Raw genomic sequence first — 13,274 nt, forward strand, 5'->3', positions numbered from 1 at the left:
CCCTGTGTACTGTTCTGTGGGTTAGGGTTTTTTTTTTTTTTAATCAACCTAAAAGTACATTTACATAATTTTCCACATATACAATCTTAGATAATTCTTGCTTCAGTTGCAAGAAAGTGCCCCTTTCAAATGTCAGATTGTAGTGCATGTAAACACATGCATAAAGCTGCATGGGGACATTACTTCACCCTAGAGAATACATGTTGGAATACACAGCAAAGTCTTATGCAACAAACCTTGTGTAACTAAAAATTTAATATATTTAATTGAATATGGTTGTCACTCTAGGCTACTCTCCCGATATGGACCCCAAACACGTTTGTCACTTCATCACATGCAGGGCAACTGGTAGTTTACAGAAGATAGCATTAGCTAGGAAGAAAGATATTCTTTGGTGCAGCTCACAAAGTGACAAGGGAACTGCATTTTGACAAGATTAAGGCTAGGTTCGCACCTACAGCTAAGACTGAGTGCCCGCACATTTTCCATGCGTCACATGTAGGGCAGCCCATTTATTTCAAAGGGCTGCCCTACATGTAAGAAATGCAGAAAACCGCATGGTGTGCATCAGGACGTGTGTATTATAAAATAGTGGCACCACTGCGTGTCTTCTAAAGGGCAGCACATTTTTGTGCATGTTGGTAAAGTGTGCTATATTGCATGCATTCCTGACATGCAAAGTATGAACCTAGCCTAACAGATATTTGCTGAAAATGCTTGGAATATCAAAAGAAAAAAAATGAAAAAAATCATTGGATGCAGTCATCACATCTAAAGACTGTAAGCTGCAAAATATTGGATTGTATAATTGTCAATCACCCCGAAAATGTGTCAAAAGTGTCCGCCGTAAGGTCACAGTCTCAATTAAAAAAAAAAAAAAAAAAAAAAAAAAATCGCAGATCGCTGCCATTACTGGTAAAAATAAATAATAATGCCATAAACCTATCCCCTATTTTGTAGACACTACACCTTTTGCGAAACCCAATCAATATACGCTTATTGGGATTTTTATTACCAAAAATATGTAGAAGAATACATATCGGCCTAAACTGAGAAAAAAAAAATTGCTTTTTGAAAATAAAAAAAATTGGGGATATTTATTATAGCGAAAAGTACAAAATATTGTGTTTTTTTCAGAATTGACGCACTTTTTTGTTTATAGCGCAAAAAATAAAAACCGCAGAGGTGATCAAATACCACCAAAAGAAAGCTCTATTTGTGGGAGAAAAAAGGGCATCAATTTTGTTTGGGTACAGCGTTGCACAACCATGCAATTGTCAGTTAAAGCGACGCAGTGCAGTGTCACAAAAAATGGCCTGGTCATTGAGCAGCCAAAATCTTTTGGGGCTGAAGTGGTTAAAAAGAAAATTACATTTTAAGCACAGAAGGGAAATTGGGTCTTTCACCCCATTTGTTCCAGTCCAGCTGTGATAAATAATTCATAAGTTTTCAAAGCTGGATAGTTACCATTGGAAATTAAAGCAAGGATAGCCAGAAAAATGGGTTTATTTTGTACAGAAAAAAAAAAAAAAAAAATACAAAAAAAGCTGAAAGTTTCAATAAAAAAAATGTGCTGCATCTTGAAAGTGCTTATTGAATAGAAACATAACTCCAGAGGGCACTCTAGGTCAGAAAAGAGCAGGAGGCAGGCCGCTTCCAAACAGTAATCTCCAGGAACTTGGCATCTTCCAGTGAGAAGTGACACTGTCGTTCTGTAAAAAAACAATTCACTTCTGTTAGTTGGCATTAGAGTCTAAACACCAAGTGCTTGTTTATTATCTTACAACAGGGATGATGTATTAACCACTTCGCATCCAAGCCAATTCTGACGTTTCTCTCCTACATGTAAAATTCATAATTTTTTTGCTCGAATAATTACATAAAACCCCCAAACATTATATATGTTTTTTTAGCAAAGACCCTAGAGAATACAATGGCGGTCTTTTTATCTCGCATGGTATTTGCGCAGCAATTTTTCGAACACGTTTTTTTCAGAAAAAAAAAAAGTTTCAGGCTTTAAAAAAAAATGAAATTAAAAAAAAACACAGTAAAGTTAGCCCAATTTTTTTTTGCAAAGAGGAAGATACGCCGAGTAAATAGATACCCAACATGTCACGCTTCAAAATTGCACGCGCTCGTGGAATGACGCCAAACGTTGGCATTTAAAAATCCTCATAGGCGACGCTTTACATTTTTTTACTGGTTACATGTTTTGGGTTACAGAAGAGGTCTAGTACTAAAATGATTGCTCTCACTCTAACGTTCGCGGCGATATCTCACGTGTGGTTTGATCACCGTTTTCATATGTGGGCGGGACTTAAGTATGCGTTCGCTTCTGCGTACAAGCTTACGGGGACAGGGGCGCTTTACATTTTTTTTCTTTTTATTGTTAATTTTTATATTTTTTTAGTTTGACACTTAAAAAAAATAAAAAAATTTGATTACTTTTATTCCCATTACAAGGAATGTAAACATCCCTTGTAATAGGAATATGGCATGATCAGACCTATTTACAGTGAGATATGGGGTCAATAAGACCCCATAATCTCACCTCTAGGCTGGGAAGCCTAAAATAAAAAAAAAACGATCCTGGCTTCCCAGCCAAAAAGGCGCCGTAAATTTGAATGCAGAGGCCAGGCGTGACGTCATAACATCACGCCCGGCCTCCGAATGATCATAGAGACTCCGGGGAATCCTGTGACCGACTCACCGATGGAAGCAGTGAGTCGGCACAAGCACCGGAGGGCGGCGGAAGGGGGCGTCCCCTCCCGCCGCCTGTAAGAATGATCATGCGGCAGCACAGCCGCTATGATCGTTTTTATGGTTCAGGGAATCGCCGGCTGAAAATGCAGATATCTGAATGACATCTGTAACCTCAGGCATCATTCAGATATTACACCACAAAGCCCGCAACGTCATATGACGTAGCTTGGGCGCCAAGTGGTTAAAACAGAAACGCTATTCATGACTTCAATACCAGTAAATGTGATGAATGTACACCATTTACTAAAATTGTCAAATGATCTGTGAAGCACTACAAAATAATTGTAATCTCTTATTGCAAGTAATTTGAATAGACGAACTGTATCAGTCTGTTCTGCCAAACCTGGTCGCTATAAACATTTTCGCTGCCAGAGCTGTTTTTGCATTCGTTAAAAAATAATTTTATCCCTGAAGATTACACAAAACCCCCAAACACAATCTATTCTCTGAAAGCAGACACCCTAGAGCGTGATCAGCAACCTGCAGATCACAATCTACCAGTAGATCACAGACAGGTGATTGGTAGATCACTATATGATGCTCTGGAATGGCGGGTCACCAAGCCCAGAGTGCAATGCAGACAGACTACTAGTAAAGTTGGAGCTGTAGTAGGGTGCAGGAGCCGTATAAGCCAATATCTCCTCTGTAGCCCTGACTCCCGTCGCATGCGGAGTGATACCAACTCCAACTCTTATCCTGGCTACTGGTCTCCAGAGTGGTGTCAAGCAATACACTGGCCATAATAGCAGCGTTGTGTTGCTTTCTCCCCCCCTGCGTTAACACCTTGGACCCTGCAGAAGCATGCAGTCGTAGGGTACCTGCAGAGTGGGCCCATTTACTTGAATGGATCATGATTGGCATGTGGTAGCACCCACTAAAAGCAACAGGGGGCTTAATTTCTGCTGCAGCATGTGTAAACCAGGTTTACACCTAAGGGTCCTACTGCTGAACGCAACTAAGGGCTCATTTACAAGAGCAGCAGCCACTCCTGCGCCTCTGCAAAGTGATACAAGTGTTTGACAGGTGGTGAGGAAGCAACATGCCGTCTCCTCACTACACCGATTTAAACCTGTGATTGCTGTGCAATGCACATGATTACGACATGGTAGTATAGCAATTACAGGTTTAAATTCGGTCTGAGGAGGCGACACTTTGCCCCGTGATTTTTCACATTTCCCAGGTTGTTCAGGTAGATCTCCACCTCTTTAAGGTTGCCTACCCCTGCCCTAGAGAATAAAATAGTGGTAGTTCCAATTTTTTATGTCACACGATATAACCAAAGGTTTAGAAAATTGCTACATTTATGGTAAAATATAAATGATGAGGTTATAAATAGATACCCAACATGTGAAACCTTAAATTTGTGTGCGCCCGTGAAATGGCAAACGTCATTTCCTTACGCCTTAAAAGCCTCATCAGTTTAGTGTTACGGAGGAGGGCTGGTGCTAGAATTATTGCTCTCACTCTAGCATGCACGACGATATGTAACAAACTCAACGTTTTCATGCGTAGGCTCTCCCATTGCATGTGTTTGTTTATACGTGCATATATGTGGAGTTGGCGGGGGCCTCAAATAATTTTTGCTTACTGACCGTATACTGTATTTATACACACAGCGGCAAAAATGTACATGATCCCGCATTTCCGGGCCTATGGCGCACATGCATGACACAGCGGGGGCTGATGGCGGATACTCTGTCTGCCTGGCACCCACTGATCATTAGGCAGAGAGCCAGAGCAGCGACCTGCCTATGTAAAACAAGGCAGATTTCTGCTCTGTCAGTAGGGAAGGCATTGATCCTGTGTTCCTGCAAAGCATGAACATGGATTAATGACTTCCTATAGTCCAAGCTCCTCTCCTACAGTGAGAAAGCACCGGCTAGGCACACAGTTAACCCTTCGGTTGCCCCTGATGTTAACCCCTTTCCAGCCATTATTAGTACAGTGACCGTGAATATTTTATCACGATCACTGTATTAGTGTCAATGGTCCCCAAAAGGTGTCAGTGTCGGATATGTCCGCCGCATTATCGCAGTCCCACTATAAGTCGCTGATCACCATCATTACTAGAAAATAATAATAATAATAATAATAATAATAATAATAAAATATAAAAAAAAAAATTCCAAAACTATATCCCATAGTTTTTGTACCAAACATATGTAGCAGAATACATATTGGCTTAAATTGCTTTAGAAACCAGATTTACATTTTTTATTGGATGTGTTTTACAGTGGAAAGTAAAAAAATCTTTTTTTTTTTTTTCAAAATTGGCGGGTATTTGTTTATAGCGCAAAAACCATTTAAGGACCTAGCCTCTGAGATTTGTTGTTTACAAGTTAAAAACGTTTTTTTTTTTTTTTTGGTAGAAAATTCCTTAGAACCCCCAAACATTATAAATTTTTTTTCTAACATGCTAGAGAATAAAAGGGTGGTCGTTGCAATGCTTTCTGTCACACCGTATTTGCACAGTAGTCTTACAAGCGTACTTTTTTTTTGGAAAAAATACACTTTTTTAAATTAAAAACATAAGACACGGTAAAGTTAGCCCAATTGTTTTTTATATTGTTAAGATAATGTTACGCCGAGTAAATTGATACCCAACATGTCACGCTTCAAAATTGCGCCCGCTCGTGGAATAGCGACAAACTTTTGGCGACATTTGAAAAAAATTCTACAGGTTGCATATTTTGAGTTAAAGAGGAGGTCTAGGGCTAGAATTATTGCTCTGGCTCTTCCACTCGCGGCGATATCTCACACGTGTGGTTTGAACATAGTTTTCATATGCGGGCGCTACTCGCGTATGCGTTCGCTTCTGCACACAAGCTCGTCAGGGCAGGGCGCATTAAAAGAAAAAATTTACATTTATTTTACCTTTTATTTTTACACTGTACTTTAAAAACAAAAAATTGTGTCACTTTTATTCCTATTACAAGGAATGTAAACATCCCTTGTAATAGAAAAAAAAGCATGACAGGGCTTCTTAAATATGAGATCTGAGGTCAAAAAGACCTCAGATCTCATATTTACACTAAATGATTTTGTCATAAAAAAAAAAAAAAAGCCCTTTAAGAGCAATGGGCGGAAGTGACGTCACTTCTGCCATGCAATGATATGTAGATGGGTAGGGGCAATCTTCCACTCACTCGCCTCCATGTCACACAAGGGACAACATCTGATCGCCGCTGACAACGGTAAGTGGCGGAGCGAGGGGCCCCTCTCCCGCCGCTGATAAGAGTGATCTTGCGGCGAATCCACCAGTAACCACTTTTAACTTGAAGCCGATCGCCCGCTGAAGAAGAGGATACCGGAGTTATGGCAGCTAGCTGCTGCCATAACAACGATATACCTCTTCAAAGTACCGACGTATAACGACGGTGGCTGGTCTAGAAGTGGTTAAAGAGGTGGAGATGCTGTACTACCATGTCACAATCACGTGCATTGCACGGCAATCACAGATTTAAATTGGGGTGTTAGGAGGCAACATATTGCTTCCTCACCACCTATCAAAACACACTCGTATCACTTTCCAGAGGCGGAGAAGTGCCTGCTGTCAATAAGCCCTTAGTTGATTTCAGCAGTAGGACCCTTAAGTGTATACATGACCCATTTAAGTAAATGGTGCCCCACACCTGCATGCTTCTGTGGGGTCCAAGCGGGGGGGGGGGAGAGAAGCAACACAACGCTGCTATTATGCCTAGTGTATTACTTCACACTGACCTAAAGATCTCCTCTTCCTGCTGCTGGCACCACTCTGGAGACCACTAGCTAGGATAATGCCACATACACCTGACCGGACTTTGACGGACTAGGTCTGACGGACTTTCGGCGGAGTTACAACACACTTTCTGAACGAACGGACTTGGCCACACACACAAGCACACCAAAGTCCGACAGATCCGAATGTAATCACGTACAACCAGACTAGAATAAGGAAGTTCATAGCCAATAGCTGCACCAGCGCTGGTTTTCGTCCATCGGACTAGCATACAGACGACCGGACTCAAGTCCGTCGGAATGATTTGCAACATGTTTTAAATTTAAGTCCGTCCGATTTTTAGACAGGTCCGATGAAGCCCACACTCGATCAAATTGTCCAGCAGATTCATTCCGTCGGACCTAGTTCGTCAAAGTCCTGTGAACGCGGCATGAGAGGTGGAGTTGGTATTACTCCGCATGGGACAGGAGTCAGCACTATAGAGAAGGCATTGGCTTATACGGCTCCTACTCCCTACTACAGCTCCAACCTTACAAAGTAGTCCCTCTGCATTGCACTCGGATGCTCTGGAATGGAGGGTCAGCAAGCCAAGAGAGCGATCTCCCAGTCACCTGTCTGCGATCTACTGGTTGCTGATCCCCAAATTAATGGATCAGGTTTGACAGAACAGAATGATGAGATCCTTATATTTTGCAGATAGATGGATATAAAGTAGAATGGCTTACTGTAACCCATCTGTAAAGGTTACTTACTGGAAGTTCTATCAGATGTAGCCATTTGTTAAGCTGATTGAGAAGACCGAAAGCATCAGGAATGTTATCACCTTCTGAACAGAATTTTAAAACAACAGCCATTTTTATGTCTTCTGAGGAGCTGCAATAGATAAGATGGATCAATAGATATATGCATACATATAAATTTAATTAAATGCTACAACTAAACACCTGTCATAAAACGTACTTGGGGGGGATTTATTTTATTATGGAAACCCAAACTCTGCAAAATTAGAAAAAAAACACTGATGACGGAGTCAAACAAAAACAAGGAAATTTCCAAGCTCAACTTACCAACGAGCCTGCGACCAACCAAATTGTCATGTCGGTTTGTCCACCTGCTCTCTGCCTATTCATTATAAACGCATGTGCTTACACTGTGGAGGCTCTCAAAATTTAGCGTTAGGGCTACAAAAAAATGGGGTGACTTGATGGGACATGTAGCTTATGTATTTGCAAATGTGTGCAATCTAAACCCCTGTTGTGTAATGATTTTAATTCTTATATTTCATTATCTTATTGGGGGGGGGGGGGAGGGGGGTGAAATGACATTTAAATACCAGCAGGCAAAAAAAAAAAAGGTTAGTTTACCAGTCTTCAAACATCTTTTTGGTAAAGCCTCCTCCTGGGATAGACATTTTTTTCTCTTCATCATTAATGCCTGGATATAAAGAAATGTTCTCCATTTCCTTCCATTCAAGTTCTTTCATCACATCTGTCACAGATGGTTGCAAAGCTGGAGTGACTAAATATCGGTATGGAGTCCTAGAAATGACAGATTGCTTCTGGTTAAAGAGGACCTCCTGCATTAAAAACATTGTGGGTTATTTACTAAAACGAAAGAGTTCAAACTGTGCTGAAACTCTGCATAGTAACCGATCAGTTTCCAGGTTTTATTACCAAAGCTTAATTGAACAAGCTGAAGTTAGAAGTCGATTGGCCATCATGCACAGCTGCACCAAATTCTGAGTGAGGCAGTTTTACTAAATCTAAAAACCACTATAGTCATAAATCTGTGCAAGATAAGAAATATGAGACAAGGAAAAGGCTTCACTTGCAGCCACTTACATACCCAAAAAGTTGTTGGTCATCTCGCCGATAGGCATGGCTGCTTGAAAGGAGCACTACTTTGGAAAATCCATACTTTTTAATCCAGGATGTTAAGGCTTGGCGGAAACACCTCGATTTTTTCTTTTCAAGTTTAAAACAGAAATAAGATACTTTTTAATTGTAGATTCACATACTATGATGAAAAGAAAAGGTCTGTTTTCTTAACGAGGTGGAAAACTTCTTCCAAAACGACATGCATACAAGACACTGCATCTTCCTCTGCTTTTACTTGCTAGCCCTATGTCAGTTTAGGATGATGTCTTTGCTGCTATCACCGATTAGACTTTTCTGTTCCCCCACATGAATGATGGTACACTGACTGGCCAGTGAGATCAAAGATTACCACTGAAATTAAAGCCTTATACACACGATTGGTTTATTGGCCAACAAAACCGTGAACATTTGTCCGAAGGGCATTGGCCCAAACTTGTCTTGTATACAAACGGCAAGGAATTGTTGGCCAACAAAAATGAATGTAGTGACGTACTATGTTGTTTTCAGCTCTTTAGCACCACCCTTTGGGCTCCTTTTGCTAATATTCATGTTAGCAGAAGTTTGGTAAGTGTTGATTCGCACTTTTCATTGAGCTTTTCGGTTTGTTTCTGAACGGCCGTTCGTCAACCAGCCATCTTGCGGAATCAGAGGAGATAACGTGTTATTTATTATTGGCCTTGGAGTTATTGCTTTGACATTATTTTTTGGGTTGAATAATGATTTGATATATTTTTGGATGCATAGAATGCACTTTGGTTACGTTCTATTGGCAGATAGCATGTCTAATTTTGTTTTCTTTTTTTAATGCACAATTAAAAAAAATTGTGTAGAATAATACTTGGCTATGTATTTTACTTCAAAATGACAGTTTGGGAGTAGGCAGTTACATAAAAAAAATAAAAATACAATGTAAAATTGACAAGGGACACCAACATAGTTGTATCTTTGATCTTAAAAACTACAGGATAATGGTGTTGTGGTACCTTGCCCAAATAAATAAAGAAAAAAAAAAAAAAAGCATAGTAATATTATTATTCTTTATCACTAGGAAAAAATAAATCCTTTGAAAATTTGTTTGCAATAACTCCATCAGTATCACCAGCAAAGCAGCTTCATTATTACCCCTTTAAAGAAGAAGATAATTGTGTGCTGCATTTTGAGATTTCATAATTTTCCACATCACGAATGTTAGTTCTCCATTACGAACGCTAATTTACAAGACCGACCACTTCTGGCTCGTCCTTGCTTCCAAGCATGCGTGTTTGTACTTTGGACTTTTATCCGATGGACTTGTGTACACACACTCGGAAAATCCGACAACAGACATTTATCCACGGAAAATTTTAAAATCTGCCATCCAATATTTGTCTGCGGAAAATCCGACAACAGCCTGACATCACACATTTCCTGTCGGAAAATCCGATCGTGTGTACAAGGCTTCAGACTTTTATACTTTTCAATACCTACTTTATTAGTCTTAAAATGTGTAAAAGAGACAGAATACATTTTATTCAGTTTGAAAACATTGGAGAACATATACCTTTATTAATGGTGATCGGATCTGGAGAACTGTTAGATGTTTAGAGGGCAGCGAATACACTAAAAGAGAAAAACACAGTCCATGAAAATGCATAATTACGGATGAAGTGACTCGCTTTTAACCAGATTAATTCTACTGATCATCTCTATATGGAGGTATATGCAATGAATCCTGATGGCGTATTCTAATCTGGCCAATATGCTAGAATTAGTATCGTCAAAATTATGTCATGCAGGCTGTATGGATATCCATCCTTATCCCAAACATCCACTACACAGTGAAGGGGTTTATTTTTCACACAGGTTAGAATCGGATTTTCCAGTCCAATTCAGCACTTACCTTCTGCATTTGTGCTCAGTTCCTTTGCATTGTCTTCACTGGTGGCATAAGGGTTGTTTCCTACCATTGGTACCAGACAGTCTGTGTAGAAGTATCCAACCCTTGTCATATTCAAGGTTGAAATAATCAAATCAATAGCTAGCTGGCCAACATTCCCCACTGATACTGCAGGCTGAAATATTATTAAAAAAAATAATTCACATTATTAAATTTTATAAGTTGGGATAGACACAATTGCAGTTTAAAAAAAAAAAAAAATCGGCTACAGAACACTTACAATATCTGCATTCACACAGGCAAAAATATATTCACTTTCACACATTTTGCTACTTATTCTGGTTTTCCCCTCATGTTTAAAAAGTGAGTCAAGACTTTTTTGTCTTTAGTTTGAAAAGAATATGGAAGAGTTGGAACCTTTGTCAGATTTTTCTCCCACAATAGTTTTATTTTAAAATGAAATCAAAGCATACAGGTGGTTGGATATTCACAGTATTGATATTACATGGTGCAGGAATGCAGCATACTATCCCATCACATTGGGGTGGCAACAATGAAGATCAGCATAATAAAGGTAAGGTACCATAAGGTCTAGTTAAAACCTCAGATAACGCAAGTTAGTCGGATAGCCCCACTTTTTCAATAGTTTGGTTGCTGTCAACAGGTCATAAGTTTAAATGGATGTTTTGAGAGGCCATCTGGTTTATGATAAAGTAGTGCTTCATCTGGCAACATAGGGATAGGGGTGCCTAACAACATAGCTATCATCATAGACTTGCTTCCATAAAGATTAACCACTTAAGGACCGCACCTCTGTTTTATACTTTTTGTTTACGTGTTAAAATATTTTTTTTGTGCTAGAATATGACTTAGAACCCCCAAACATTATATATATATATATATATATATATATATATATATTTATTTTTTTTATTTTTTTCTAACACCCTAGAGAAATGCGGTCATTGCAATACTTTCTGTCTCACCGTATTTGCGCAGCAGTCTTACAAGAATACTTTTTTTTCGGAAAAAAATACACTTTTAATTAAAAAATTGTATTTAATGTTACGCCAATTAAATTGATAACCAACATGTCAGGCTTCAAAATTAGGCCTGCTCATTGAATGTTGACAATGGCAAATTTCTACAGGCTACCAGTTTAAAGTTACAGAGGAGGTCTAGGGCTAGAATTATTGCTCTCCCTCTAATGATCGCGGCGATACCTCACATGTGTGGTTTGAACACCGTTTTTATCTCACGTATACATTTGTTTCTGCGCACAAGCTCGTCGGGATGGGGTGTTTTAAAAAAAAAAAAATTCTTATCTATTTTACGTTTTATTTTAACACATTTTGATCAGCTGCTGGTTTTTCAGCAAGACCGTTCGACAGAAGCCAGTAGTGAGACCGGCTTCTGTCAGACAGTCAGCTGTACACACTGTGTTTAAATGTCGGCCGGTTCAGCAGGAATGGTGTGTATCCAGCTTTATTCCATCCAAAATGAAAAAAAAAAAAAAAGCTTTCGGGTTGAGTTAGAACTGGAGAGTGCAAAATCTGGTGCAGCTGTGCATAGTAACCAATCAGTTTTTAACTTCAGCTTGTTCAGTTAAGCTTTGATAATAAAACATGGAAGCTGATGCAGAGCTGCACCAGATTTTGCACTCTCCAATTTTTAGTAAATCAACTCCTTTAACCTTAGTTCCACTTAAAGTGGTTGTAAAGGCTGAAGGCTTTTACCTTCATGCATTCTTTGTGCTGCTCCCCTATTACTCACCTGAGCCCCCTCTTGATCCAGGGATGTGATGGGAGCCTTGGCTGTCTCTGGTCGGTCTCTCTCTTGATTGGCTGAGACATCAACTCCCACCGCTGTCAATCATAGCCAGTAAGGAGAGAGCAAGGGGTGGAGCCGAGCTTCAACTCTGTGGGGTTTATTTACTAAAGGCAACTCCACTGTGCACTTGGAAGTACAGTTGCTGTATATCTGAGGGGGACATGCAAGGAGGAAAAAAAAAAAAAAAAAAAGCATTTTCACTTGCACATGATTGGATCATAGAAAACAGCAGATCTTGCTCTTTGATCTACTGTGACTGCACTTCCAAATGCACCTGTAGTACACAGTGGATTTTCCTTTAGTAAACCAACCCTATTTGTCTTATGGTCGCATTGAGATGGGGCTTGGGAGCAAGCATGCACCGGTGCCCCCATAGCAAGCGGCATGCTATTAGGGGGGATTGGTGGGGGACCCGAAAAGAGGAGGATCTGGGCTGTTCTGTGAAAAAACACTGCACAGAGTAGGCAAGTATAACATGTTTGTTATATTTTTTTTTTTTAAACAAACCTTTTATTATCACTTTAATTCAACAGCGATGGCTCAGAGGGTATAGTGAATATCCAGGGGCACAGAAAAGAGGAGAGAAGCAAACACAGAAATCAGGAAGAGGATGACAGCTGGGGGAACAGGACACTATGGGGTGGATTTACTGAAGGCAAATACACTGTGCAATTTGTAAGTGCAGTTGCTCCAGAGCTTAATAAATGAGGTGAAGCTCTGCTGACTTCCATTATCCAATCAAGTGCAAGCAAATATGTCATTTATTTTCCTTCTATGTGGTTGGGTTTGCAAAGTGGAGCTTCGTCTTATTTACTAAGCCCTGGAGCAGCTGCACTTGCAAACTGCAGTCTATTTGCCTTCAGTAAAACAAATACTATGACTGGTTCCTTTACAGGAAACCTTCACAGAGGAGCAGAGCATGTTACACTGCATAAAGTACACGACCTACAGACGCTACAGTGCAAGGAATGATTCTTCCTAAGTGACAATGAAGTGGCGCTGCCCTGTGCAGTCACCCTGTACTACAACCTTACCATCAGCAGGGTGCTGTCTGCAGGGAGACACCAATCCGAAACAGCCGACACGAACATGACTGAGCTCTGTGTACAAGGATCGGCGCACACAATACACGTCACCACGGGGGCTTGTCGAGGTCCTCGTAGCTATAGTAGTCCCACTGATGCCTGACAGAAATTACGCAGGCAGTGAC

At 40.0% G+C, this 13,274-nt stretch overlaps 1 protein-coding gene across 1 annotated transcript; it reads right to left on the bottom strand.

Moving 5' to 3' along the window:
- Nucleotides 1–1,490: 1,490 nt before the first annotated feature.
- On the bottom strand, nt 1,491–13,227 carry PSMG2 (proteasome assembly chaperone 2). Its single transcript, XM_077492409.1, has 7 exons — nt 13,099–13,227; nt 10,238–10,409; nt 9,899–9,957; nt 8,327–8,445; nt 7,846–8,019; nt 7,234–7,354; nt 1,491–1,712 (listed from the first exon to the last, which is right to left on the bottom strand). The coding sequence occupies exons 1-7, from the start codon at nt 13,153–13,155 to the stop codon at nt 1,629–1,631; spliced, it is 786 nt and encodes a 261-aa protein (XP_077348535.1). The 5' UTR covers nt 13,156–13,227; the 3' UTR covers nt 1,491–1,628.
- Between the last annotated feature and the right edge of the window lie 47 nt (nt 13,228–13,274).

The sequence above is a fragment of the Lithobates pipiens genome, unplaced genomic scaffold (assembly GCF_037356315.1).
Source record: "Lithobates pipiens isolate NorthernLeopardFrog02 unplaced genomic scaffold, aLitPip1_a1.2 Scaffold_19, whole genome shotgun sequence".
NCBI classification, from domain to species: Eukaryota; Metazoa; Chordata; class Amphibia; order Anura; family Ranidae; genus Lithobates; species Lithobates pipiens.

What these genes read in the sequence shown, in the direction of transcription:
- PSMG2 (XM_077492409.1), bottom strand. Translation starts at nt 13,155, where the DNA reads ATGTTCGTGTCGGCTGTTTCGGATTGGTGTCTCCCTGCAGACAGCACC. An exon ending in GATGACCAACAACTTTTTGG is followed by an intron (nt 8,020 to 8,326) that starts GTATGTAAGTGG and finishes TGTCATTTCTAG; the next exon opens with GACTCCATACCGATATTTAG. An exon ending in AAAAAGATGTTTGAAGACTG is followed by an intron (nt 7,355 to 7,845) that starts GTAAACTAACCT and finishes TATCTATTGCAG; the next exon opens with CTCCTCAGAAGACATAAAAA.